Source organism: Morchella importuna (assembly GCF_003444635.1).
Source record: "Morchella importuna strain M04M26 chromosome Unknown Morimp01GS006, whole genome shotgun sequence".
NCBI lineage: Eukaryota > Fungi > Ascomycota > Pezizomycetes > Pezizales > Morchellaceae > Morchella > Morchella importuna.
In genome coordinates, this window is record NW_025763403.1 from 1,447,662 (window position 1) to 1,472,642 (window position 24,981).

At 45.4% G+C, this 24,981-nt stretch overlaps 7 protein-coding genes across 7 annotated transcripts; 2 read left to right on the forward strand and 5 right to left on the reverse strand.

The window, feature by feature from the left end:
- Positions 1-790: 790 nt before the first annotated feature.
- Positions 791-4,571, reverse strand: LAJ45_03197 (uncharacterized protein; the record flags this gene model as incomplete). Its single annotated transcript, XM_046112785.1, has 3 exons — positions 791-1,453; positions 1,514-4,260; positions 4,331-4,571. 3 exons carry the CDS (start codon positions 4,569-4,571, stop codon positions 791-793), a joined length of 3,651 nt encoding a protein of 1,216 aa, XP_045974274.1.
- Positions 4,572-5,174: 603 nt separating this feature from the next.
- Positions 5,175-6,249, reverse strand: LAJ45_03198 (uncharacterized protein; the record flags this gene model as incomplete). The annotated part of the gene is made up of 3 exons (XM_046112786.1): positions 5,175-5,915; positions 5,975-6,129; positions 6,189-6,249. The coding sequence occupies 3 exons, from the start codon at positions 6,247-6,249 to the stop codon at positions 5,175-5,177; spliced, it is 957 nt and encodes a 318-aa protein (XP_045974275.1).
- A 1,149-nt stretch (positions 6,250-7,398) lies between these two features.
- LAJ45_03199 (uncharacterized protein) lies at positions 7,399-8,260 on the forward strand (the record flags this gene model as incomplete). Its single annotated transcript, XM_046112787.1, has 3 exons — positions 7,399-7,567; positions 7,625-8,074; positions 8,139-8,260. 3 exons carry the CDS (start codon positions 7,399-7,401, stop codon positions 8,258-8,260), a joined length of 741 nt encoding a protein of 246 aa, XP_045974276.1.
- A 393-nt stretch (positions 8,261-8,653) lies between these two features.
- Positions 8,654-10,817, reverse strand: LAJ45_03200 (uncharacterized protein; the record flags this gene model as incomplete). Its single annotated transcript, XM_046112788.1, has 3 exons — positions 8,654-8,756; positions 8,807-10,538; positions 10,598-10,817. 3 exons carry the CDS (start codon positions 10,815-10,817, stop codon positions 8,654-8,656), a joined length of 2,055 nt encoding a protein of 684 aa, XP_045974277.1.
- A 1,674-nt stretch (positions 10,818-12,491) lies between these two features.
- On the forward strand, positions 12,492-13,804 carry LAJ45_03201 (uncharacterized protein; the record flags this gene model as incomplete). Its single annotated transcript, XM_046112789.1, has 4 exons — positions 12,492-12,558; positions 12,612-12,648; positions 12,725-13,690; positions 13,747-13,804. 4 exons carry the CDS (start codon positions 12,492-12,494, stop codon positions 13,802-13,804), a joined length of 1,128 nt encoding a protein of 375 aa, XP_045974278.1.
- Positions 13,805-18,634: 4,830 nt separating this feature from the next.
- Positions 18,635-20,235, reverse strand: LAJ45_03202 (uncharacterized protein; the record flags this gene model as incomplete). The annotated part of the gene is made up of 4 exons (XM_046112790.1): positions 18,635-18,832; positions 18,888-19,594; positions 19,791-20,146; positions 20,201-20,235. 4 exons carry the CDS (start codon positions 20,233-20,235, stop codon positions 18,635-18,637), a joined length of 1,296 nt encoding a protein of 431 aa, XP_045974279.1.
- Positions 20,236-21,100: 865 nt separating this feature from the next.
- LAJ45_03203 (uncharacterized protein) lies at positions 21,101-24,271 on the reverse strand (the record flags this gene model as incomplete). Its single annotated transcript, XM_046112791.1, has 2 exons — positions 21,101-21,661; positions 21,725-24,271. 2 exons carry the CDS (start codon positions 24,269-24,271, stop codon positions 21,101-21,103), a joined length of 3,108 nt encoding a protein of 1,035 aa, XP_045974280.1.
- Positions 24,272-24,981: the final 710 nt, after the last annotated feature.

The window sequence follows — 24,981 nt, forward strand, 5'->3', positions numbered from 1 at the left end:
ATATTCGAAGGCCAACCTATGTTGGCCCTTTGCTAGACTTCTCGTGACTGATGGATGCAGTCATAGGCTATCACTCGGCTTGGCCCTGCCCTGGGTGCCTACAATGACTCCCTGCCAATGGCACCTAGCCTACCAGAGACCTCCACCACCAGCTTGAATTCTCCACAGGGACACAGATGGATATGCTTATGAGTACCGCAAACACAAAATTCCATGCCTGTGCGACAGCACTTAAAGGAGCTATGTATTTGTATGTATTACTTAGAGTGAGTGAGCTTTGAGGTCTTAGCAGGAAGTTTTTGTTTTTTTGTTTAATTCATTAATTGCATTCTTAGCAGGAAGTGATTGTCCTCACAGAAAATACTGTATTGCCACTCGGTTACTCAACCCATGCTTACAATTGTTTTCCAGTTTTTAGTCTAAGCTTCCAGGATGGCTTGCTCCGATCCCTAGATGCCCAAACAATACTATCGCAAGTGCATGGGTCGGAGAACTTACCGAGTGATATTACATGACGTAAACAAGGAGGGTAATTGTAATAAGAAACTTTTGATTTCTGAAGTAACTGGCGCTCGCTAACTGCCCCCGGAGAACCAACCCCAAACAAAATAGCCCAATGAAAGATACATAATACCACCACCATCCGCCGCCGCTCGTCTAAGATACCCCATAAAACACCAAAAAAAGAAGATAAAACATAATAAACGCCCTATAAGATGCCAACCCTCAACAAGCGAAAGATAAAAAGAGAAGGGAATATATCTACATCTACATATTCTTAAATTTACTCTTATACATCCGGATGCTTCCGCATAAATGGTTTTGGACGATTGGTATGTAGTTTACTGGTGCCGGATTTGACCGGATCAGACCTCCTTAATTGAGCTGTCTGCTTTCTGGCCTCTTGAACCTCTAGCTTAAACTCTAGCGACATTGCAAACGGCCTCTTCACGTGGGGACTATTTGTTGGGAGCGACTGCCATTTCTGGCCCTTAACGCTCGAGGAGACCGCTTCGTGTGTCTCTTCGTATGTCTTTGCAACCACGGGCGGTGCATTCCAGATCATATCCTCTACGGGGGAAGGTTTCGCCTTCTGGTATTCCGGGAACATATATTTCTTTTTAAGCTCGCCAACAAGCTTCCGGAACTCTTCGTCATCGGCGTTTTGTGCTCGGAGGAAGGGGATATTGGCTCCCCCTTGGAGCTGCTCCATTACGGGGGTGCGCGGGGTGTACTCCGCATCTTCTAGATCCTTTGAAAGTTTATGATGCCCCCGTGCGAGTGATTTCTGGAAGAATGCGGTGTTTCCCTTCTTGAGAGCGTCGAGGAGTTGGGTCATGTTAATGGACTCTCCTGGGGGAATAGGATTCGGTTGTGAGGGTGTGATGCAGTCCATGTCCACTTCTTTACGCAGGACCGAGTCAATGTCGATGGCAGAGAAGTATGCGCAAGACTATGAGTTTGTTAGTCAATGCTCACCACTGTCAATGAATTCAATACAATGCAAACGTACCTGCGGAAGGTCTTCGATGCCCATTTGCTGCGAAAACATTGCCCTAGTCCAGAGATTTGCGATCTGAAGTGCCATCGCAACATGATACTTATGCATATCTTTTACTAGATACCGAATCTCATCATGCACCGTAATTGCCAGCCTCGCACTTAGCCTGAATCTCGTGATAAGGTGTTCCATCGCGATGATTAATAGATGCAAATAATCCACACCCGAAGACTGAATCGCCCAATTGATCCTCGACGGCATGAACCCATTTAAAGTCAAATACTCCCTTCTCAAAGCCTCCGTGATACCTGCTCCCAGAACAGGGGTTCTGGGTAAATCCTGGTTCGCAAACTCTTCCAGTTTGTTGAAGACGAAACTCTCGGTTCCGCCCCGCCAGAAGGGACGGTCGTGAAAGAGGGAATGTTTTGTTTTAGTGCCCTTGGTCTCTTTGTAGAGTCTTTGTGACGTCTGGTCGGCCTCGCTGTCGGGCAGGGTGGGGTTGAATTGCTTTAAGAGAGTTGAGGCAAACTTGACACCAGCGCCGTAGATTCTTCCATAATTGAAGATTTTTGCGTGGTTTCTAGAGATTCCCAGAATACTTGCTGTCTTTGAGTGTAAATCCGTCCCGGCAGCCTTTGTACCCTCGAGTGTCATGAACCCAATAGCGTTTCCGCCATGCAATTTAAACTGCGCATCTCCCACCAAACTTGCAATCCAGAGCTCCTGTGAATCTACATCGGAGCCTACAAAGACGTACCCTGGAGGTGCTTTGATCATTGCCTTAAGCTCCGAGCCTAAACGATTCTTCTTTGCATTACTGGCCGTCAACCAGGTTCTCTCTACTGCTCTTCTCGTAACCGTTCCCATAGGTATAAGTTGCGGCAGGATTATCCCCACCTCTGGGCTGCTGCGACCACTCTCCTTCTTAGATTTCTCCAGCGCAGTTTTTGTCATACCCGTCAGGTAGCCTTCCTCTACGTCACTCTCGTAGATAACCATTTGGCCCTTGATTCTCTCCCGTGCCGAGATCCAATACGAACACTCAGCGTTCATCTTCAATGCTTCCTTCGCAAGAGGGTGCGGGGAGGAAAGCATTCCGTCTTCAAAGTATTTCAGATAACTCTTCGCCAGCGGCGACACACATCTTGCCGTCGGTCCATCCTTATGCGGGAGCTTGTAGTAGATATTTTCCCGATCACTATTTAGGAGCCCATTTTTCTCTTCAGCCATATCGCATTTGACCAGGGCCTTGTCCTCGTAATTAGCCTTCTCACTAACTGGCACCCTCACCACCCACCCATACACATCCGACCATACCAGCGGCTTCTCATCCCACGCCAGTTTCAGTAGCAGCGGCGCAATCCTTGATCTGACGCTAATCTTCATATCTCCAGCGTTGCCGGGTGTAAATAAATCCTTATACCACTTGGGTTCGCCGGGCATTTTCTGGTTCTTTGCTGGCCGCTTGCTGACCTCCCCTTTGACCTGGCCCTTGATCTTGACCGTCCTAGTCTCCGGTATAGTCCAATCTAGTTGTCGTAGCCACGGATCCGCCATGAACGTAACCGAGTCGTTTTTATGTGCCAGAGCGCCGTTTGCGAGGTCTATTAGGCGTTTTTTGATGGCCTCTGAGGTTTCTATATAGGTATCTTCTGCACGCTTTATGTAGTCCTCCCAGGTCTTGTCGACAGGGAGGACTACTGAGGAGAGGTGCCGCAGCGCAGCGAAACTCACGGGATGCGGGCAGACCTCGAGAAAATTGGGGAGGACCTTCTTGTAAACTTTGTGGGTTGTCGCCACGTCTGCCGCGCAGTAGTCGAGTAAGGTATCGAGCTGCTTCAAGACCCCCTCTCTGTTGATGATTCCGAACTGGTCGCGCACTCCTTTGTCGACTTGGATATCGCAGTGGAAGAGCGCTACCTCTTGTAGGGAGTTGATAGAGCTCCGCGCAATCCACGCCTCCTCCTCCTCTTCCAGCATATTCAGCGTATCCTGCGACACGGCATCCATGCTCAGCATCCCATCCTTCAACTTCTGTAACTTCTGATGTTTTAGCCACGTTGGGCGCTGTCTCGAGCACATCCCGTTTGTCGCTACATGTAGTGACATTGTATCTAAAAATGCAAATGAAGTCTTCTTCAAACTATATTCCTCCTTGATCCTCGCGCGGTCATAGCCTACATTATGACCGACGATAACACGCGGCTTCTCCGATAGTCCTAGCGGGACTAGATGCCGATCCGTCTTTGATTCCCCTAGGATCCAGGGCGACACCCACGCATACCACCCTTCTGTCCCCGCTGCACACGCTATTACTGCGAATGGCGAATCCTTGTATAGCACTTCGACATCAAACACCAGCATGTCATCCGTTGGATATTTGACCGGCGTTGCGGTCCCGTCGGGTTTATACTTGGTCCACCCGCTCTGCCGCCCCCATTTCGTTCCCGGTGGCGGCGGCGGCTGAAGGTCAACGCCAGCAAACTTCTTTGCGTAGTCCAAGTAAGGATATGAAGAGGTCAATCCGAGCTGGTAGAAATGCTCATCGAGCGTTCCCGATTTGCCACGCAACGGCGGCAGGTCGAAGGAGATGGGCGGGTTTTGGTCGGTGTTTTTTCCATAGAGGCCATGCCGCGTCAAGTGGGTTTTGGAAAGCTCAACGATTTCAGGCGGCGGCGGGGTGGGCTTACCGGAAAAGACTTTAGAATGGACTTTGTGAGAGAGTTGTTGCACGCCGAGAGCATTGAAGCGAGGTAGGTCTATTGAGCGGAGGTATAAGTGTTTTATATTCATTATTTTGCAGCTTTTGCAGATATAATTAAACCATACCTTTATCCTCGCCCTCCCCATTCCCCTCCTTCTCCTTCTCCTCCTCCTTACCCTTCTCAATTTCAGTATCAGTCGCATATCCTCTTACTCCCGCGGTCAGAGAATGGAGTGTGGACATCCGGGCATTGCGGCAGTGGTGAAGATTCCCGATATTGTTCGTAGCGAACCGGCGGCGGGGTTGGGACAAATAGCAATGTCGGCCACCATGTTTTGGCGGCAGTGAGCGGACAAGAGAGAGCATATTATTTGAGTTAGTATCTACTCGCGATTGAGCTGCCTGCGATTTCTGCTCCTCAGCATCACAATTCAGTGAAGGGGAGAGCGGGGGGGGGCGAGTCGATCAGGTAAGAATCTCAGCCAGGGCAGAAGACAGACAGAGATCTAGAGTAGGATATATGTATGTAGAGTATGTCCGGGCCAGTGCTAGCACCTCCATACAGCAGAAAGAAATTATTCGCCGCACTAAGCACAATCAAGTCTAGAGTGTGCACTGTGTGGGCAGTTTTTTTTGCCAAGGTTGTGAACCTCATGGTTACACAAGCACAACACCGCTCGCTTAGCGGGGATGCACGCAGCGCGGCACATCAATCAGGGTCGATGCCATCCATCATCATCATGCATGCGCCCGGACTGGACGTTGGTTCGTTCGGTGGACGTCGACTGAAGCTTGTCAGATCATCGCGATAATATCAATATATATCATTGACCAACCACAGCTCGTAGGAATGGAATTCGTTTGAATAAAAATCCGCATGTATCTAATACCTACATGTAATGTAGAGTACATGCAGTTCTAAGAATATAATAATATTAGTTATTAGACGTAACCCTATCCCACAGGACCCTACAAAGTAGTGCTCTTGTTAACAAAGGCTTTCAACCCCTCGTCTAGCCCCATTTCCCTAACCTTTTCCCACCTTTCCGCACTCACCCTCTCGCTCTCCGGCAATACCGCCCAATTCGGACTATGTTCACTCTTCAACCACTTAAAGTCGTCAACCTGGTCCCACATATTTCTTTGAACCCCCTCCCATGCCTCCCCCAAGCCCTCCTTCCCCAGTGGCGCAAATCTAACCCCACTGCAGTCCTCGATAATCGGCCTTGACGTGCACAGAAGATATAAGTCCACATTCACCGCCTCATGCATCCGCAACTGCCTACATGCCACCACAACGGTCACATCCCTCAATCCCGTAACATGTAGCGGCCCATTCACCGCACCCCCTAGGAACAACAATGATCTGCTAATGCCCTTCACAGATGCGCTCTTGAAGAACGTCCGCCCTGCTGGGAACAAAACCACACATCCCTCAATGTCTGACAATAGCAGTGATGAGAAGGAGCTTGCCGCTGCTGGTGGGTCTGGGCATAGGTTTTTCCCGGATTGCTGGGATATGACGAGGTTATTGGCCTCGGGGACAGCCGAGACCGCCGCGGGCTTCTCTGTGCTATGTGTTGAGGAAAATTTAACAGCACCGCCGATGCCCGCGCTGGTGTCCTTCTTACGGTTCTTGAACGAGAACTTCTGTTTCGGTGCTAGGGACCGTCGCATCTCTGCGAGCTTCTCAGAGAGGTCGCGGATCGTCTACAACAACCAACTGTGAACACCTGTCTAGGTAGAAAGGCAGAAAGGCCTTCGCATACCTCAGAGTACGACCGCTGGTCATAAGCAGGCAGGTAGGAGCTCGCGTCCTTTACGACGCCCGAGAGCTGCGCTATGGACGCTAGGCATGCGTCTATAGCTTCTGGTCGCACGGAGGCGTCTACGCCTGGGAGATTCTCGATTTGAGCCTCGAGAGCTACGCGCCCGGATTAGCGTGGGTTATATTCTAGCGGATATATTAACTTATGGATGTACCTGTCTGCATCTCAAGAAAGTGCCCATAGAAGCTCTGCTTGGTGTCATCTTCAAAGTCCATGGCGGGATATCTGCGCGCGCGTGTGTTGTGGAGAGTTTTGGAGCGTTGTTCATGGGTGGATTATGTAATTGGTTGCTAGGATCAGGAAGTGTCACTCGGACTTGGCATGTACATACCGCCAAAACTCGAAAAATTGGCTATCTCCGTCCAGGGACTACCGCTTGAATAATTGGTTGAATGGCATCGATCTACATCAGAAGTTTCCCATACAAGTAATTTTGATCTAGCCAATCTTTCGAGTTATGGCGGTACCCGATACTGAGATTATGCGAAAGTGCTCAACTACCATTCACGACTGCACTTGGGTTTGCGATGCCTTCGAGGGTTCAAAATACCCTTCCGGTGGCAATACAATGAACTATGAGAAAAAAGAAAACATAGTATTATCAGACCAGATTTGCGTAAAGGTGTCGGCTGAGGTCCCGGTAACTCAAGCTTTCTTTACATAAAACCTACATATATACTTACGCACCAACGACAACCAACAACCATCCAAGTACGTATATTTCGACAACCACAATAGATATGAACAAGGTGATTCTATATCCATGAATCTAGAGAGTTAAGGAACCTATATGTAGTACTCTAGTCCATGGCTGGAATGAAACGGATTGGGAATCGCGTCTGGTTACTATGCGGGGTGCGTAGTTATTTTTGTAACCTGACAATACGTACATAAAATATTCAAAATTTATTAACACTATAATGATCATCATATGAATTCTTCTAGGATCTCAACCATATCCCGACCTGTTGTTGACATATGTACATGTTGCGCACAATTCATGAATTATAAATCAAATCAATTAATATCCCAATCTGTTGCACGCTGGCTGTTAAATTTGGGGATCAGAGTGATAGGCTATGAACAAATCCAATTTCTCAAAGAGTGTTCATATAAATTTAAATAAAACAACTTTAACTGAACTATCCGATGTTGCGGGTAAAGTACGAACAGTAAATTCCATCAAGTAGTGGTCTCTAGTTCTTTATGATGGAAATGATTGACTATAAAATTATGAATTCACGTGATTTGCTTAGTCATTGCACAAACTTAACTCGACCACAGCTAAACCATATTCTCATTCACGACCTCCGAATACTCAAAAGCATCAGCTTGCCCAAGTAGATACCCGCATACCCGCCTTTATGTCGTCGTCAATACTATCGCCTTTACTGCGCCGCCAAAGTTCCCACTTTCTCCGTCCCACGACCACTGCCAGAGCTCGACGGGCATTATCTGCTTCGCCGGGATTGGCGGATTACTACACACCGACACCCTTTGTCCACGAATCCGTCGGTGGAGGATGGCATTCCTGTTTGTACAACCCTCTTTCCTCATTATATGGTTATTGGATTAACCCTGCATGCCTAGATGATATATTTTCACGCCTCCTCAAAGAGCGCATCATAACGCTCAACGGTCCTGTACACGATGGGCTCTCCTCCGTTATCGTAGCCCAGCTTCTTTTCCTCGAAGCTGAGAACCCAACAAAGCCTATAAACCTTTACATCAACTCCCCGGGTGGCTCCGTTACCGCTGGGTTGGCAATTTATGACACAATGAACTATATCCAGGCTCCCGTCAGTACAATATGCATTGGGCAGGCAGCCAGCATGGGAAGTTTGTTGTTGGCGGGAGGAGCAAAGGGGAGGAGGTATTGCCTACCACATTCGAGCGTTATGGTGCACCAGCCGAGTGGCGGGTATGCGGGGCAGGCAACAGATATTGCGATTCATGCAAAGGAGATCCTGAGAGTCAGAGAGAGGCTGAATATGATCTACCAAAAGCATCTAACGAAGCCGCATACGCTTGAGGAGATTGGTATGTATCTTGACCGTTATCCTGACCGTCCCAATTTGAAGAGTTATACTTACAGTTTGCGCAGAGAAAATCATGGAGCGAGACCTGTTTATGGGTGCCGAAGAAGCAAAGGAGATGGGTATAATAGATGAAATCCTTGTGGCTCGGAAAAAGCCCGAAGAGCCGGAAACCCCCGGATCTTCATGAGAGGGAAACTACACAACTGACAACCACGTACATGTCAGATTTACTAGTGCCAGGGTAATGGTATAGAGCCTGTATTATAGATGTAAAAATAAAAAAAATAAAAAAAATAACAATCATACATCACCATATCCACCGCTATTATTTACATAACAAGAAATAGTCACACCCTCACACCCAGGCCCAACCGGAACAGAAAGGAAATAAACAGAGTAGCTAGCTAATCAACTAAAAACAAATCCCGAGAAAAAAATAGTTAAAAACACCATATCCGGTAGAAAAGTAAAATACACTTTTTGCATAAACTCCAGTCCTTAATCAATGTATTGAGGTGATGTTGAAATGATGGCGAGATGATCCAACATCATCAAGAAAAGCCATATGTAGTTATATTAATCAAGGTAAGAACCCTGAAGCAGCGAGAACCATATTCTTCCTTGTAAACTGGACTTTGTACACTGGTGCCTTCTTTGTGTAAAAGACAGACAGATGATCAGGGCTGTAGTCCGTCAGTATATGATTTATCACAAGGAAAAAAAAGGTACTTACGTAGCAACCACATCTTTCCCACCCTTCCTTATCTTGCCGGCTCCATTCGTAACGCCGTCCACTTTGGTCGTCCCATCGCCGACACTCACCCCACCAGTTCCCTCTGGTGCGTCCGCAGTCGGCGCTCCAGTGCCATAGGCAACATCCCAGGTGCGCACGGTCATATCTGCGCCTCCAGAGACCAATACGTTGCCTTCGACAGAAAAGCTCAAAGAGTAGATACTGGTCTTCCCGTGGCCACGCATAGTCTTAAGTCGCTTCCCAGATGCAAGATCCCACATATTGATCACGGAATCCTCACCCGCAGACGCAAGCCACTTTCCATCTGGAGAGACAGCAAGCGCAGTAACGGGCGCCGTGTGTCCAGTAAATAGGCGCACTGAATTTCCAGTTTGAATATCCCACATGCGTATGGTTTTATCGGAAGAGCCTGTGAAGACGTAGGCGCTGTTGGGATGGAACTCAACAGTGTCCACATCATTCAGATGGCCGGCAAAGATTCTAAGGGGGTAGATATGGTCGCAGCTCCAGAGTCTTGCAGTGTGATCGTGGGAGGCGGTTGCAAAATAGTGACCAAAGGGGCCAAATTTGATGTCCCAGATTGGATTATCATGACCTTTATAGACAACAAGTCCAGTGAAGGTATCGAGAGACCACAAGCGTGCACTTTTGTCCTCACTACAGGAAAGGAGGTACTTGTTGTCTGGCGAGAACGAAACGCCATACACAGGGCCAGAGTGGCCAATCAGACGTCTGGTTTTGGGAATAGAGGGAAGATTTTCTGCAGGAATAATAGACGGCAATGCAGCGCCTTTTAGAGAGAAGATACGGACATAAGACTCGGCAAATCCACCAGCTGCTAGAGTGGAATCCTCAGAAAAATCGACGCAATTAAGACCATCGTGGGTGTTGTGAAAAGTATACATGCAGACACTGGGTAATGCAGGAGCGGGCACGCCGGCGAGGCGGACCTTGTCACGAGACTCCTTCACCAGGCGCACTTCACGCTCAACATCGACTCCCGTGTATGGAGGGAGTGGGATAGTATCGCGCATTGGCGAATCCTCGGATTCTTCTCGTTTAATTTTTTGGAATTCCTCAATAAGGGTACCTCCGGTAGAGACGCCTAATTCCTCATTTCTAGTACTGTCTTTCATTCGGGCGTCCTCTTCACGAAGCTCCTCCTCAACATCAGACATGAGCTCTTTATCCATGGGTAGATGACCGAGTTTTATGCTTGGGAGAACACCCCCGCGGTTGAGATGGCCTGAGGTGTGCCCTTGAATGCCCTCTTCTTCACCGAGCATGCCCTCGTCATCACCGGCGGTAGAAAACATGGTCGGTCGACCGGAAATTGTCTTAATATCAATGCGCTGATTGATAAATCTCAGGATCACGCTGCCGCCGGCGTCTTTTGTTTCTTCAAGGAAGTGCATTAGGAGAGTAAACGTAGTCTTCGAGAGGATAACGCGGTACTTGTTCTCGCGGTAAAGCTTTGCGAGTTGGTCATCCTCGATATGCTGTGGAAGACTGAGCGCTTTGAGGTTCTTGAGGTCGTGACCGTGAGTGCTCTCATGTTCGTGGGCATGCTCCTTGTAGAACGTCTGCGAGGGAACTACATAGCCACTTTTGACAAGCTCCAGAAAGGAGTGTACAAATACTGGGTAGAGAAGGCGGCGCAACTCGGGCTTATAGAGATCTAAAGAATTATCGATCCAATGTTTCAAATGTGCTACAATATGCGCGCGAATCAGCAGGCTTATCTCTGCCACTACTAGAGTATAAACCCACAGTAGCTCTTTTCGTATTTTAGTTCAGGTTGGTCGTCCAAGCTGCTTAGAATTGGCCTTCCTTCGTGATCTGTGTGGGCAGACTCAACCCGCAACATGGCCTCTGTTTTTGAGTAACCTTTTTTCGAAAGGTATTCGATAACAATCTGGTTGAGTGCCTGGGGGGAGCCGGCAGCAGCAGTACCACCCCCGGAAGCTGGAGGAGGGCCTTGGGAAGCCATTGTATGATGGTTGAAGGATGTAGTAGGAATTGTGAGTTGAATGAAGTGATGGGAAAGGCGTCTCTACCGATTGCAACAGCTTCCTCAAGTTGCGCGCTGATTCACGAAGTCTTGTGAGCTTTCCCGATTACCCTGTCGACAAATCACGTTACGCCGTCACAGTACCGCTAGCGCGCGGTGCTACTTAAAGTTACAGTACAAAAGTGGCGCGAAGTCGTACCCTTATAGGGCGTGTACCTTTATAGTACGAAGCCCATTGAGGACCCCAAACACCTACCTTTATAAGGCGAATACCCTTATGAACCGAACCCTAATAAGGAGATTGTACTGTATACATGTATGTATGAGGGAAAAAGTGAGGAAACAGCGAGTAGCGTGCATGACAATGGGTGCCTCCAACTTGACATCCCCACACCCGCAATACAACCCCACGAGTATTCCGTGGCCATGCCTTTTGACAAGTCTGGAAAGTGGATAGGGGCTACTTGGAATGAAAACATAAAAGTTATTGAAGCCCAAGCTAGGGAAGAGTAGGAAAGGCCGGATTGGGGGAAATGTATATAAAAATCATTGACAGCATGCCAAAGAGAATTGCAGCAGTAGTAAAGGACTAGGGAGATCATAGGGGGTGGTGAATATAGTTTAGAGGCCATAGTATCTATTCTGTATTTTATTGTTTAGTTATATTACTTCTTTTCATTTTTATCCCCAATTTTGCATTGGGGTTCGGACGGGTTGCACCCGCTGTTTCCTCACTTTTTTCCTGCGGGTGTACATACATTGTTTGAATAGCTGTAGAGATGTGAATTATGTATTGTATGCTGACGAATTATTTGGATACATGTATGTAACTTTAAATTTGTAATGAGGGTTGAAGAGTCACGTGATGTGTGGAATTATTCTGGAAGAGCTCCTTCCCGTATCCGAGCTCTATGCATGGTACGCTAGACTAGAGAATAAAAGTAGTATCTACATACTGTACTCGTCTATTCATAGCGTTTCCGAACACGACCAATATTGCATGACATACAAAAAGGTGGATTTGGCGCTTTTTCGTATGTCATGCAATATTGGTCGTGTTCGGAAACGCTATAAAGCTACGAGTATTGCATGCCATACAAAAAGGTTGTCTTGGCTATTTTTTGTGTGTGTAATGCCGGTTGTGTTCACAAACGCTGTGAAAAAACGAGTATGCAGGGAAAAAAGCCCGCGAGGTATCGATAAAGACAACATCATATCGCACTACGTTGAATAAAATTAAAGTCGTTTGCACACATTACGATGCATCAGGTAGTTCCATAACAAATGGTTCCGGAAGCGGAGTGATAATGTTGACTTCTTCACCGGGTGGCGCTTGTTACAACAGCGTAGTATTGTTATTCTTTTCAACCAGCGTAATCCCATTCACGGTCAGCGCAGTGTGCAGTACACCCACCGCGCCCCGGTCTGTTCATCTGTCTGTAGCGTATAGCCACTTCCGGCCAGTAAACTCTGGGTAACATCCTGGACCTTAAGTTAGCAACACCTGCTGCAACGTCCCATCATCTCCCCCCGTGCAACATCGCGACATCTTTTCTCAGGCAGAAGATACACCCTCACTACCCCATCAATATTAGCTACACACATATTCCGACCAACCAAACTTCACTACTATTGTCTTGACACCATTTTACTATGCCTAGCTCTGGAGACGAAGACCGCCCCTCAGGCGGTAAGAAGGAGAAGAGCAGAAGACCTGGAAGTTTGTTTCCCCGATCCTAGCTTTCCTCTGCAAAATTTACTGACTTCTCGCAGATACTGCCTTTAGACAGCAGCGATTAAAGGCCTGGCAGTATGTATTACTCCGCATTTTAAATGACTTGCATTGCACATGAGTTAACACATTTACTAACTAACTTAATCTTTAGACCAATTCTCACACCAAAAACAGTTCTTCCGCTCTTTTTTGCCCTCGGTATCGTCTTTGGTCCCCTCGGCGGCCTCCTTCTCTGGGCTTCTGCCCAAGTTCAAGAGATAGTTATCGATTATACAAAATGCACAAGTGCTAGCTCGGAATTTGAGGTCATCCCCTCGAGCCACTACTCAGTCTCATTCAATAAACCACTCCCAGAAGCCGGTATCCCTAAATGGTCTATGCAAAACGGGACAACCTGCAAGATCCAATTTACACTTCCCAGCGATTTTAACCCCCCGGTACTGTTCTACTACCGCCTCGCAAACTTCTACCAGAACCATAGACGCTACGTGCAGAGTCTCGACGAGCAGCAGCTTAAAGGCGATGCTAGGACAAGGAATGATCTAGTTAGCTCCGATGACTGCTCTCCTCTCATCGTAAACAAGGATAAGAAGCCATACTATCCCTGTGGCCTCATCGCAAACAGCATGTTTAACGATACCTTCAAATCACCTGCACTCCTCAATTCGCAATCCAGCGAACCCAGGCCATATAACATGACGAACACAGGCATTGCTTGGAGCTCCGACAGAAAGCGCTATGGTAAAACCAAGTACACCGTCGACGATGTCGTCCCCCCTCCCAACTGGGTAAAGAAATACGGCGAGAAATACGAAGTACTTCCTGATCTAACCAACTGGGAAGAGTTCCACGTGTGGATGCGTACAGCCGGTCTACCGACATTTTCAAAGTTGGCGCTGAGGAATGACAAGGATGTTATGGGCGCGGGCAGGTATCAGGTGGATATCGAGTATAATTTCCCGGTCAGTGAATACGCGGGAACAAAGAGTATTGTCATCTCCACAAGGACCGTCATGGGCGGGAAGAATCCATTTTTAGGGATTGCGTATGTGGTCGTGGCTGGGATTTGCGTGGTGTTAGGTGCGGTATTTACGGCGAGACATCTTTATAAGCCGAGGTATTTCCCCCCGTAATTAGATAACATAAGGAAAGGCGATTCTGATATCTAACTAGGAAACTTGGTGATCATACTTACCTCTCGTGGAACAACGACGAGGCTCCGGCTCATTAAGGTTAATCTTTTGGCTTGTAAGATGTGAATTTAGAGGGAGCTGGAGAAAGGCGCCAAGAAAATCAGTGTTGTGGTTGCTGATTTGGTTCGGTACGCTTTGCTTTGGGTGTTCAAAAGGCTCTTATTTTCTTTTCTAGTGTCTATGCTTTTGTTACTTTTTTTCCTTTCCTGTTGATTGGTTGGATTTATTTTGTTATTCGTTTTTGAATTTTTAAATCTTTATCTCAGCGTACTTGTATCTGCTGTAGGTACTTGGTAACTCGCAATATTTCTACAGTATATATCTACTTTTTGAGGGGGAGATTGATTAGGCGTAATCTATTGAGTCGCCCGTACGAATGTAGCTTTTCATTAGATATTTCCCTGTATGTATGTATACATGTATCTATGTAGTTGCCAAGCCGGCTAGTCCAGCAGACGTTGTTGGCCGGGTTCTTTTATCGTGTTCTGGCTCTGTTTCTTTTCTTCTAATTTCGTCTTCGGCTTCACGACGATTCGAATGACAAAATGAATAAAATCTTATTTATTGCCAGGGAGGAATCAAACTGAAAACTTCTCTGACGATACTAACGACGGATGATAATGAAACAGAAAGGAAAACAGCGAGCTAGCTATGAGGTCGTTCCGCTGAGAACACCTTTACAAAGGGATTGTCCACATTATCACGTGCTGTGCTGACTAATACATGACAAATCACTTTACAGCAAATGTGCCCAACAACGTACAGCGCTGGACAGTCAAAATCAACCCTCATGTTCTTTTCAAGCCAGAAACTAGTCCTAATCGGGTAATAATGATCATCTAATTATCCTAATATGGTAAGAATTATCCCAAATTAATGTGGCCGCCTTGGCATAAAGCTATTAAAGTTATTGTTTCACACCTATGTTTTTTCGGGCAGATTGCACCAAATGTTTGAGAGGTCATAGTGCAGCCAGTTCTTAATTATTTTAAATCCCCTTTTATGGGGATGTTTACAACCATGATTAGACCCATTTTACAAAAGAACATTATTTCTGGATAAGTGTTGCGTTGTTGAAAGTCGATGGGGTGAAGGGGAGTCGGTGGTTGCTCTGGCCGGCTGGTTTTGGCTGTCCGACACGTGCACCGTACGTGAGAGCAGCCTCTAAAGAGATGACAGATGCTTTAGCAACATACAATTCTAAAATACGGAGTATCAATGGCACTCTAGGCAAAATAATAGAAGACCTAGTCTAACATTATTCCTATATAACATACATGTATGATTCTTTTTTTTTTGTCAGTTATATCACTATTGGACTCATAGAATCTCACTCGACGAAATATAAAGTAAGGGCCACGTACATATACAGGCATGGTATGCATTATAATCAGTGCCTTAATTATTTCTACAGCGAATGGTGAGATTATTGTAAAAGTACATCCAATAAATATCAGTATTAATTGACAGTAATGTGGGTGAAATTACTACTGTAGTCCTTGAAAGTTGATACGGCTTCACTTAACATATCAACCGTGAGCAATCCATTTGACTAGTGATATCCGATGGTGATGAATTATAAGCTAGCCTTTATGTGCTTTGAATACATTATATAATGATGGTAATCAAATGTAATATATAATGTGTATGAAGTGGCTCTTCAGCCAAATATGTAAACCCTCACGTCTCTATATTCTCGTGGATCCGTGGGTCGACCTGTCACACAGCACAGAGGGAAATGATGAAGAGGGAGTTTTCTCGGTACATGTACATTATGTAGTTATGCATGTAATTATCCATATAGATAAATCTGACCTGGTGTCAATTCTATTTGGGAGCATGCTAGGATGCTAGCGAAAATGTTCGGTTATTGTGCATACATTATAACTACATGTATGTACATTACATGACTTGCAATTGTAGTTACATGTACATGTAATCACGGGGAGGCGAATTATAAACTTCTCGAATCATTAAGTTCAATGTTACACCCGCCACCTTCCGAGCTGACATGCATGAACACATACATGTATATATTACATGCTGTATAGATCTATATACATGTAGATTACTCAGATTTTATCAATGTAATATTAGGGGGCAGCATATTCTACTATTTCTACCTGAGTTGATTCCCTAGCTTAGCTCTACCTTTAATTACGTAATTGCTTAATTGAACCTGTAGCTGGCTGCTGATATATATATTCGAAATATCTGAATATATGTATCTAGTGTATGCATTATTTTTATAGGAGGTGAAATTTTCTAGCCTGGTTGAGTATGTAGTTAGCAGTCTGGGTATAATGGTAGCCCCTACGACGGGGCATAGCAAGCTACTCGTAGATTCAAACTTTGTTAAGCTATATGTATGTACCTATGGATTTATTTACCGTGGTTCAACCGGCCTATTCGTGGTCCTGTTTGCTTGGTATATATTTGATTACTTTTTTTGTTCCGGATTCCGAATCTCGATACAGAGATAGAAATAAGGCGGGGGGTCGGGGGTAATCTCTTTTCAGATTAGAAACTTGAAATTAGGGTTAGTACTTATTATCCTCGGGCCGGCCCCGATTCCCAACTGAACCTTCCAAGCCTAGGCCTTGCGAGAACTGAAGTCATATAGATATCAAGAGTAGGCCCCAATATCATGATATTCATCCGGATAGGGTGGTATTAAGAAAAATATCCAATGCGGTTTCTAGTGATAGCGTTCTATAGTAGCAACCACAAAATTTCAACATTGTCAATCTACTGTCTATCATATTTAAACTAGTACACTAGAAGCGGCTTAACTTACCAAATAAACACCTACAATTAACGCCCTAGCTTATCCCATCAACCGTAGCAACCGAGTTAAGGACCCGATTGGGTCCCACTTGAAATAAAGCGACCTTTCTTAAATTCACAGCAACACCAGCTTCGTGAGTACTATATTAGGAGCTCTTATTGGGATCGGTTGATAAACTTTCCCGCTTCTTTGTTATTAGTGAACAGGGCTGGGTTATATCGTTTTTGTGTTTTTATCGAAGTTAGAGTTGCAAAGTACCCAATTGGAACCTCAGGCTTCTATGGTTCATGGGATACTAGATCACAAACATCACATATACGGTTATTACCTTGCGCCCAGGTTGAAACATCGCAATGTTTATATCAAAGTTTTGCAGAATGCACTGTTAACTTGAGATAATTCCTGAGAAAATGTTATTTGGCATACTCCCATACACCCGAGCGGTCGGATATGTACTACATGTAGTATTAGTAAAATCGTTAGATGAAATAAGTGTGGTCACAAGTACTAGTACATATTAGACTACAGCGAAAGCTTGCTATAACGGTACGCTCGGGGCCGGAATTTGGTACCGTTATAGAGAGATTACCCTTATATAGGAGGTGCTGGTGCTGAAAGCCAGGCAAAAAGGACCGAGAAATGCTACCGTTATAGAGAGATTACCCTTATAGAAAGTACCGTTATAGCAAGCTTTCGCTGTACATGTAATTATGTACCCTTACGTAATTAGCCGAGTGATAATTAATGAAACTAAAGCAGTTGCAGCTATCTTTCTGGAATGGAGGCGGAAGACCTTATACATCGTCCGGATATATTGCGAATGCTGAGGGCTAAGAAGGGATTGTAGGGTATTCACTTGCTGCAATACGTACGTGCTCTGATAGGGATGTGCTTATATGAGCTGCTTAAATAATCGGCAGTCCCGTATTCTAGATGAATATGTATGAAGAGAAAACGGGCGTCACTAACCTACATGTACCTTATTGACTATATGTAGTACACTAAGTACAAATCTCAAATTAATATGGTAATGGATTATCTCCTACAATATGGCATGTGCACTCCAGAGATATTCGGATTTTTGAAAGTTACAGTGCCATATAGGCGGCGTTGTAATGCAGCGTTATAAAGGCACATATTCCTAGAAGTGAATACCCCTAATGTACCCTTTATATGTATTTATGTTGATACGAAAAAATTACAGTAAAGCAAAGCCCCTGTCTATAGGTATATACATGTAGATACATCTTTTGGTTTCTGATTTAGAGAACCCGGTTTCGTGGCGTTGCGGTTGCTTTCGGGGCCAAACAGACAGGATAATACGGTGCTAGTACAGTCAAGTATACATGATGTACACGTATCTTAGGCGTGTGTGTTTGGCCCTCAAATCCATGGCTCATGTGGGGGGTTTGATCATGACAAGAAGTAGGCACATGCATGTTTCCTGCCAGCCGGGCCGCCTACAGAGAAGTCTGAAGTCAACCTCATTAAACGGTGACACATGTAAGTTACATCTCGTGGTGTGCCGATCCTTCCCGATTATGATAAACATGTATTGTGGGTTTCCACAAGTAAGCGTACATTCACGTTGCAACCAAAATTTGTATGGGAATGCAACTTCAAAAGCGTATTTCTCCACAACCACAAGGAGATGGAGCAAAGGAGTCTTAGATATGGATTCTCCGGTAGTGATAGTATCTACAGCTAAAATGTCAGTTCGAGAGGGCGAATTTGAAATTTTGATGTTGTTAGGTGGTTTGTATGGTTACCACCTCAATGTTCGCTTACTTGTGGAAACCCGCAATATTTAAAACAATTTCTTGATTCAATAGCTGCATTGATGTAAATAGTGAACCTCAACAACTAACTGATCACAGAATCCAATCTGACTACATGTATATACTTCGTTTTGAAATCATCAAAACCTACTATTACATGCCTATACGAGCTTTGCACCGGCAAAAATAGTAAATACTAACACATTTTAGACTTTTACCAGTGAACCCAATTTTAATTGATAGCATCACTTTTGGAGACCTCATCAAGTCTTGGATTGCATTGGGCTAAGATTCCTTTCCACTTATTCGTCACCAAATACCTTTCCTTCGGAGCCCCCAACAATCTTTCGTCCCTCCGAATCAATAACTAGCTTATCCTGTTCAGCCTTTGGGACCTTCGTAGGATCAACGTTCTTTTCTCTCCCGTCGAGGGCTGTGGGTGTTTTGATTCCGAGGTTTTGAGGAAGAGGTGGAAGTAGGGAGCGGGACGTCTCACGAGCCTGTATAACTATAAATGCTAATGTCTAACCTAGGTATAAAACAGGGGACCCTCACCTGCTGAATCATGACTGCATCCATGATTACAAGTGCCGCCATAGCCTCTACAATAGGAACCGCTCTGGGAACAACACAAGGGTCGTGCCTACCCTTTGCTTCTAAGATGCCGGCCTCACCATCATACTTACTCGTTTCCTGAGCATGACCGATGGTGGCCGGAGACTTGAAAGCAACTTTGAAATAAATGTTTTCACCATTAGTAATACCCCCTTGAATACCGCCAGAGTTGTTGGTGACGGTAGAGAGCTTTCCATTCTCTGAGCGGATGAAGGCGTCATTGTGCTTTGAACCAGGAACTTCAGTCCCACGGAATCCTGAACCAATCTCAAATCCCTTCGTTGCTGGTATGGAAAGCATTGCGTGTGCGAGTTTAGCTTCAAGCTTATCAAAGCATGGTTCTCCAAGACCAATGGGAACGTTCTTGATAACGCAAGTGACTGTTCCTCCAATTGAGTCTTTTTTGTCACGGTACTCAGCAATCAACTGCGCCATCTTGCTATTCGATTCTCCCTCTGGACAACGAACCGGGAGAAAGGCATCGACCTTTTCTCGGGTGATGGTAGAAAGAAGAGACATGTACTCGGGTGTTGAATCTACGGATCCTGGGAGGTGAATAGGACCAACACTGGACACAAATGAGACAATCTCGACGCCATAGGCCAATGAAAGGTATTTTTCGGCAATTGCACCAGCAGCCACACGGCCTAATACCAAATGTTAGATGCAATAGGTTTGCTAACTATAATAAGAAGGGTAGAAATATCCAAACTAAGGGATTGTAAGATCTTCATGACTGAAGGCGATGAGTCATATTGAAGTGCTCTCAGCCCCCGGTCTCGAAAACCTCACCACAATAGATTTGGGTAGGTTTGGAAGTTCTGTAAGCAAAGATGCACATACCAATTGTCTCTCTTGCACTACTCCTTCCACCACCTGAGCTCGCCTTTACACCATACTTGGCCAAGTAGGTGTAATCCGCGTGACTTGGTCTTGGATACAAGTCCATGTCGGAGTAATCATGTGGCCTTTGATCCTCGTTCTGGACCATGAGACCAATTGGTGTTCCAAGAGTGTATCCGAATTCAGTGCCGGACTGAATCTTGACAGCGTCTTTTTCATTGCGGGGAGTTGCCAGTGAAGACTGTCCAGGACGACGTCGGGTCATTTGAGGTTGGATATCGGCCTCCGTCAAGGCCATCCCTGGAGGACAACCATCGACAATACAGCCAACAGAACGACAATGAGATTCGCCGTAGCTAGAGAGCGATCAGCATAACAATCAAAGATTCATGAAAAATATGAGGACAAACGTGGTAACACGAAATTGGGACCCGAAAGTAGACATGGTTTTGTTAGAAAGAAATGTGCAGAGGGGTTGTGTTGCAGTGTAGAAGTTGTTAAGGTTGACTCAGAACTGCAAGAAACTTGGAGGGGTTGTGGAAAAAAAAATGTGTCGGCTTAAAATAATTAAATACACGTACAGTATGAACACGAGATCGCATACTATAGAAATTACCACACACGCAAATTTCTACGACCGTATACACTCTTATATGCTTTGTAAGATGGTTTTACTCTCGATATTGCCCCGCGTTTGCCAAGGCTTGAGGCTCCATGGGTTTGTTTATGAGAGTGCTTGTTCATGATTCGGATCAACAAAGCCACTTATGCAGGCATGCAGGAACCAAAGATCTACAGGTTATCAACCAATCCTAAAAGGCGTAAAAGTCAATTATAACACCCACGGCGCAACACAATAGGAAATTTGCAGGTAACTAAGGGCGCGTTTGGGGGAAGTGTGGTTTAGAAACTACGTTAAGCGGAAGTCTTGTTAGCACATTGCTAACTGAGAAATATTAAAACGGAATCTTGGTCTGCCAAACACGAGAAAAAATAGGTCTGACCCAGTTTTTCAGAATTCTGTTATGTTAGTGAGATTTCCTTAACAAAGTGGCTCGCCAAACAGGCCAACTTATCAGATAACGGAGTATTGAGAAAAGTTCGTTATATAACGGCATTTGGGGGTTTTAACCTCCGTTTAGGTGGTTGCCAAACGCGCTCTAAATATTCACATATCTACAAATTGGAGGGTAAAAAAAAAACAAAAAAACAAAAAAACAATATAGTATATAACATCTCTTGATAAATAGGACGATGTATAAAAAAGAAAATGGAATATTATTTACACTGAAGCAAATTTAACAAAGGTTTTAAATACCAAATATATCTGCGACAGCCAAAGTGTTCCATCGAACGCCGCCAACAGCGACCAACGAAACTATGATATCAACACCGAGCAGTACAAGGGCCCCCAGCATAAACCTTGGGCTAAAGATACGATATAGCATGAGGTGCCTTCTCAAATGTCCGGCACACACAACAGAGCTTAAAGTTATGACTGCATGGTAGAGCATATGCGTTGCTCCAGAAACACCCACACTGCCCAGCAGTCCGGCCTTCTTCGGTGACGCCTTCCATAGTGCTATAAGAGGAACAGCTAGCGCTGTGAGCACTTGCGGCCCAATGGTATTGCCGATAACGAGAAGAGGAGCCCAAGGGTACCTAGTGGATGTAAAAGGAATAAAAGCGGAGTCCCATTGAATAGAGGACAACGTTGCTTGGTGCCCAGTAGAGAAGAAGTGTGAATTGCCCAAAAGACCCAAAACGATTGGTCCGATAGCGGAGTCTGAAAGGTCGTTACAGTCGATAATTTCCAAGAGGCTGAGGATCTGCCAGAGAAGAATCCCCATCGACGCCCCACCCATAGGTTTCTGGAGAAGTATCAGAGACAGAGACCAAGGAACCACGAGGAGAAGATATCGGGATCCATGAACATTGGCGTATCCGAGAAGAAGGACACTTTTACCACTCTCGGACGTGATTTTTCCGTGAGCGTCAGTGATCATCTCAGATTTCTTATCTTCAATTTCAACACTAAGGCAAAGAGTCGCCCAAGCATATGCAACACTTCCAGCGATAAATCCCATAAGCAACACAATCTGAGCGATCGTTATTTTTGAAGATTTGAACAATGCCTCCGGAACCTCCAACCATCGACCGTTATCCGCGGAGTCGATTAGCCAGTAGAAGGCGTTTAGAAAGAGTCCTGCCCGGAAGGCCCACCCAATAGTAATCGATGCGGGTCCGTGATAGGAGTTAGAGCCGCTGTAAAAAGATTTTACGATGGAAGGAAGAATCACAGCCATAACAAACAAAAGCGCCAGGCTCCAGGGAGCTGAAACGGAAGATGTTGCTGAAGCATAGAAAGTTGACTCGCAGTGTGGCATTTGCTCTTCTCTACAAAGCTTGGAAAAGGCCGCGATCCTTGTGAGAATGAAAAATACCACGGAGTGATAGCTCCCTAGCATTCGTTGAGCGAGATCCTCCCTCCTTTGTGATGTGATAAGACCACCAATGGCAAAGGTACATAGGAAGTAGATGAGAATGTGGTCTTCCCAAATCGTGAAGGAATTGGAGGCAAATATAAGCGAGTGAGTGACTGTGAAGATGACCGATAGTACCCCCCAGCCTGAGGTCGGCAAAACATTTTTTAATCTTTTGTGGGCGTGTATCGTGGCTGAAAAGAATCCAAATATAACTCCAATACTGGTGCTGAATAGCATCATTCTGATTCTCGACAAGCCCAGAGTCTGCTCCTCAAGCAAAAACCCAGCAATAACCGAACTAACAGCACCTACACTAAGACCTTTGAGCATTCGTGTGATTATAGTGTCTGTAAGCTCAGTTGGATCCCCCGAGAAGCCTCTGGCATACACAGCAAGAGTAACAACACTTCCAACCAAAACAATAATACCAGCAGCCATACTGATTAGGTCAAAACTAGCCCAGACATCACGACAAGCCTTCAAAGTTTGTTCTTGATAGGAAGAGAAATCCGCAAAGACTGAGATCCATTCCAATCGAGTGGTTTTCTCCGACTTTATTTGAGATGCCTCCCATTTCTCCTGCCCTGAACTCCACCGAGCCAGAATTGAATCATCTGTTTCCACGTCGCCACCTTCCACTGTATACTCCTTCTGGTATCTTTTGATTTGCGCCGCGGTCAAACGTGAAACCTGAACCAAATTTTTCAAGCCTTGCACATCACCATTGCCGATGAAGGCCTCAGCAATTGGTGCGCCCAAATTGTTGAATGGTATAGGTAGTCCCAGAAGAAGAGACAAGGTTGGAACAAGATCTATTTGGGCAACAGACCTTACCCCATCACTCCCTGCTCCACGGCCGCCGCCATTAGGTGGGAGCTCTTTTGGAAATTCCCCCCAAATTGGCTTTTTTGAATATAGCCACAATGCAGCCTCAACCTCTCCCTGAGACTCTCCCCCATGATCACCCTTTGGATCCATGCCATGATCACCCATTACAACTAATAAGGTTTTATCATCAATACTCTCCATGAGCCTTTGAACAATGCTGTCCATCTGTTTCAGCTTCTCTGCCATTGCGGGATGATCAGGTCCATAGCGGTGACCAGCGTGGTCAACACCAAGGTAGTGACCAATAGCGATATCCCACTTTGTTTGGTTTGCTGGGTGAAGTAAAGGGAAGATATGTTCAGTAACCCCGTTATCCACAGTATGCAGGTCCCAAACGTTAAGTGATTCATAAGGATGTTCCATTTCTGGCTCAAACATTCCAGGGAAAAGAGCCATCCAGGTGTCATCCCCCATAAATGCCATTCTTTTACCAAGTGATTTCATTTGAGAGATCAGATTATCTTCTTCGATAGAGGTACCGGCGAAATTACTGCCTGCATCAATAAAGGTGGGCAGTGTTCCAGTGGTGAGCCCTTTCAATCGCTGGAGAGTGGTGGTGGGAGGATCGGCAATAAAAGGCAATAAGACGGCATTTTTTGGAGTCTGGGAGGCAACTGTGTAGGGTGTCGTGAAAGCATTATGGAAGAGAAAAGCCGGGGCGGAATTGTCTTTTGGTTCGAAGGGTATTGTGAAATCGTAGCGCAAGGCGTCAATCACGATGATGATGGCTTTATCAAAAGACTTAGGATGCCAACAACCCGCGCCGTCGGCATTTCCAGCCCATAGTGACCCGTGTCGAGCATATTCTTGTAGAGGTGAGATTTCACAAGATGACTGCTGCCCAAGCATCAGACGGGTCAATAAGAATCCTTTGGTGAATAAAAAGATTCCAACGCCGTGGAGATAAACGAAGAAGAGCAACAGTGACACAAGCAGGCCATGTGAGTATTTGAAGGCGCTCTTTTGTTGAAGATTCCGTTTTCGAACCATGGAGTCCCTGGAACGAGATGTAGCAAGTTGCTCAGCCTGTGCTTTCTTTGCAGCGGCAAATTGCGCAGCTATTCCTTCATACTCTGAAGGTTTGTGGGTTGAGAGATTTGAGTCCATTGTGATTGAAAAAGGATTCCCATCTACTGAGGTCCAACTAAGTGTGCGTTGAAGGTGGGGACAGAGGAGCAAAGAACAGGATAAAGGAAAGGATGGAGTCGCGTTCGATATTCTGACTAGGTTGGTATTTTTTTTATTTTAATTTTTGCTTTGTTTTTTGTGAGGTGCGAGTATGAGGAACAGACGTGTAATACTCGTAAATTCATGACGTTTCCGGACACGACTGCTATTGCATACCATATAAAAAAGCGCCAAATCCACCTTTTTGTATGTCATGCAATATTAGTCGTGTTCGGAAACGCTATGAAGCTACGAGTAGTACTTACTCCCGAGTACATACATTAGGTACTCCAGCCACTAAGGCCTAGCCTAGGCTACTGTATGCACCAGTTACATGTAGTTGGAATGATGGTTATGTAGAGTAGTGGCCATTCGCTTTACACGTTTCGGCACTCAGAAAGAAATTTGGTATGAAGTGCATCATTTCTACCTCGAAAGTATGAGGTAGAGGGAGTACTCGTATCTTCCTGACGTTTTTGAACTGGGCCACTATTGCATACACCAAAAATCATCAGCTTGGCGCATTTTTGTATGGTATGCAATATTGGTCGCGTCCACAAACGTCAGTAAACACATGTATATACTTCATACATTTTACGTCTCACGGTACTCTCGATAGGTCTGTAGCTTTGCTGGTGCTTGGCGACTGT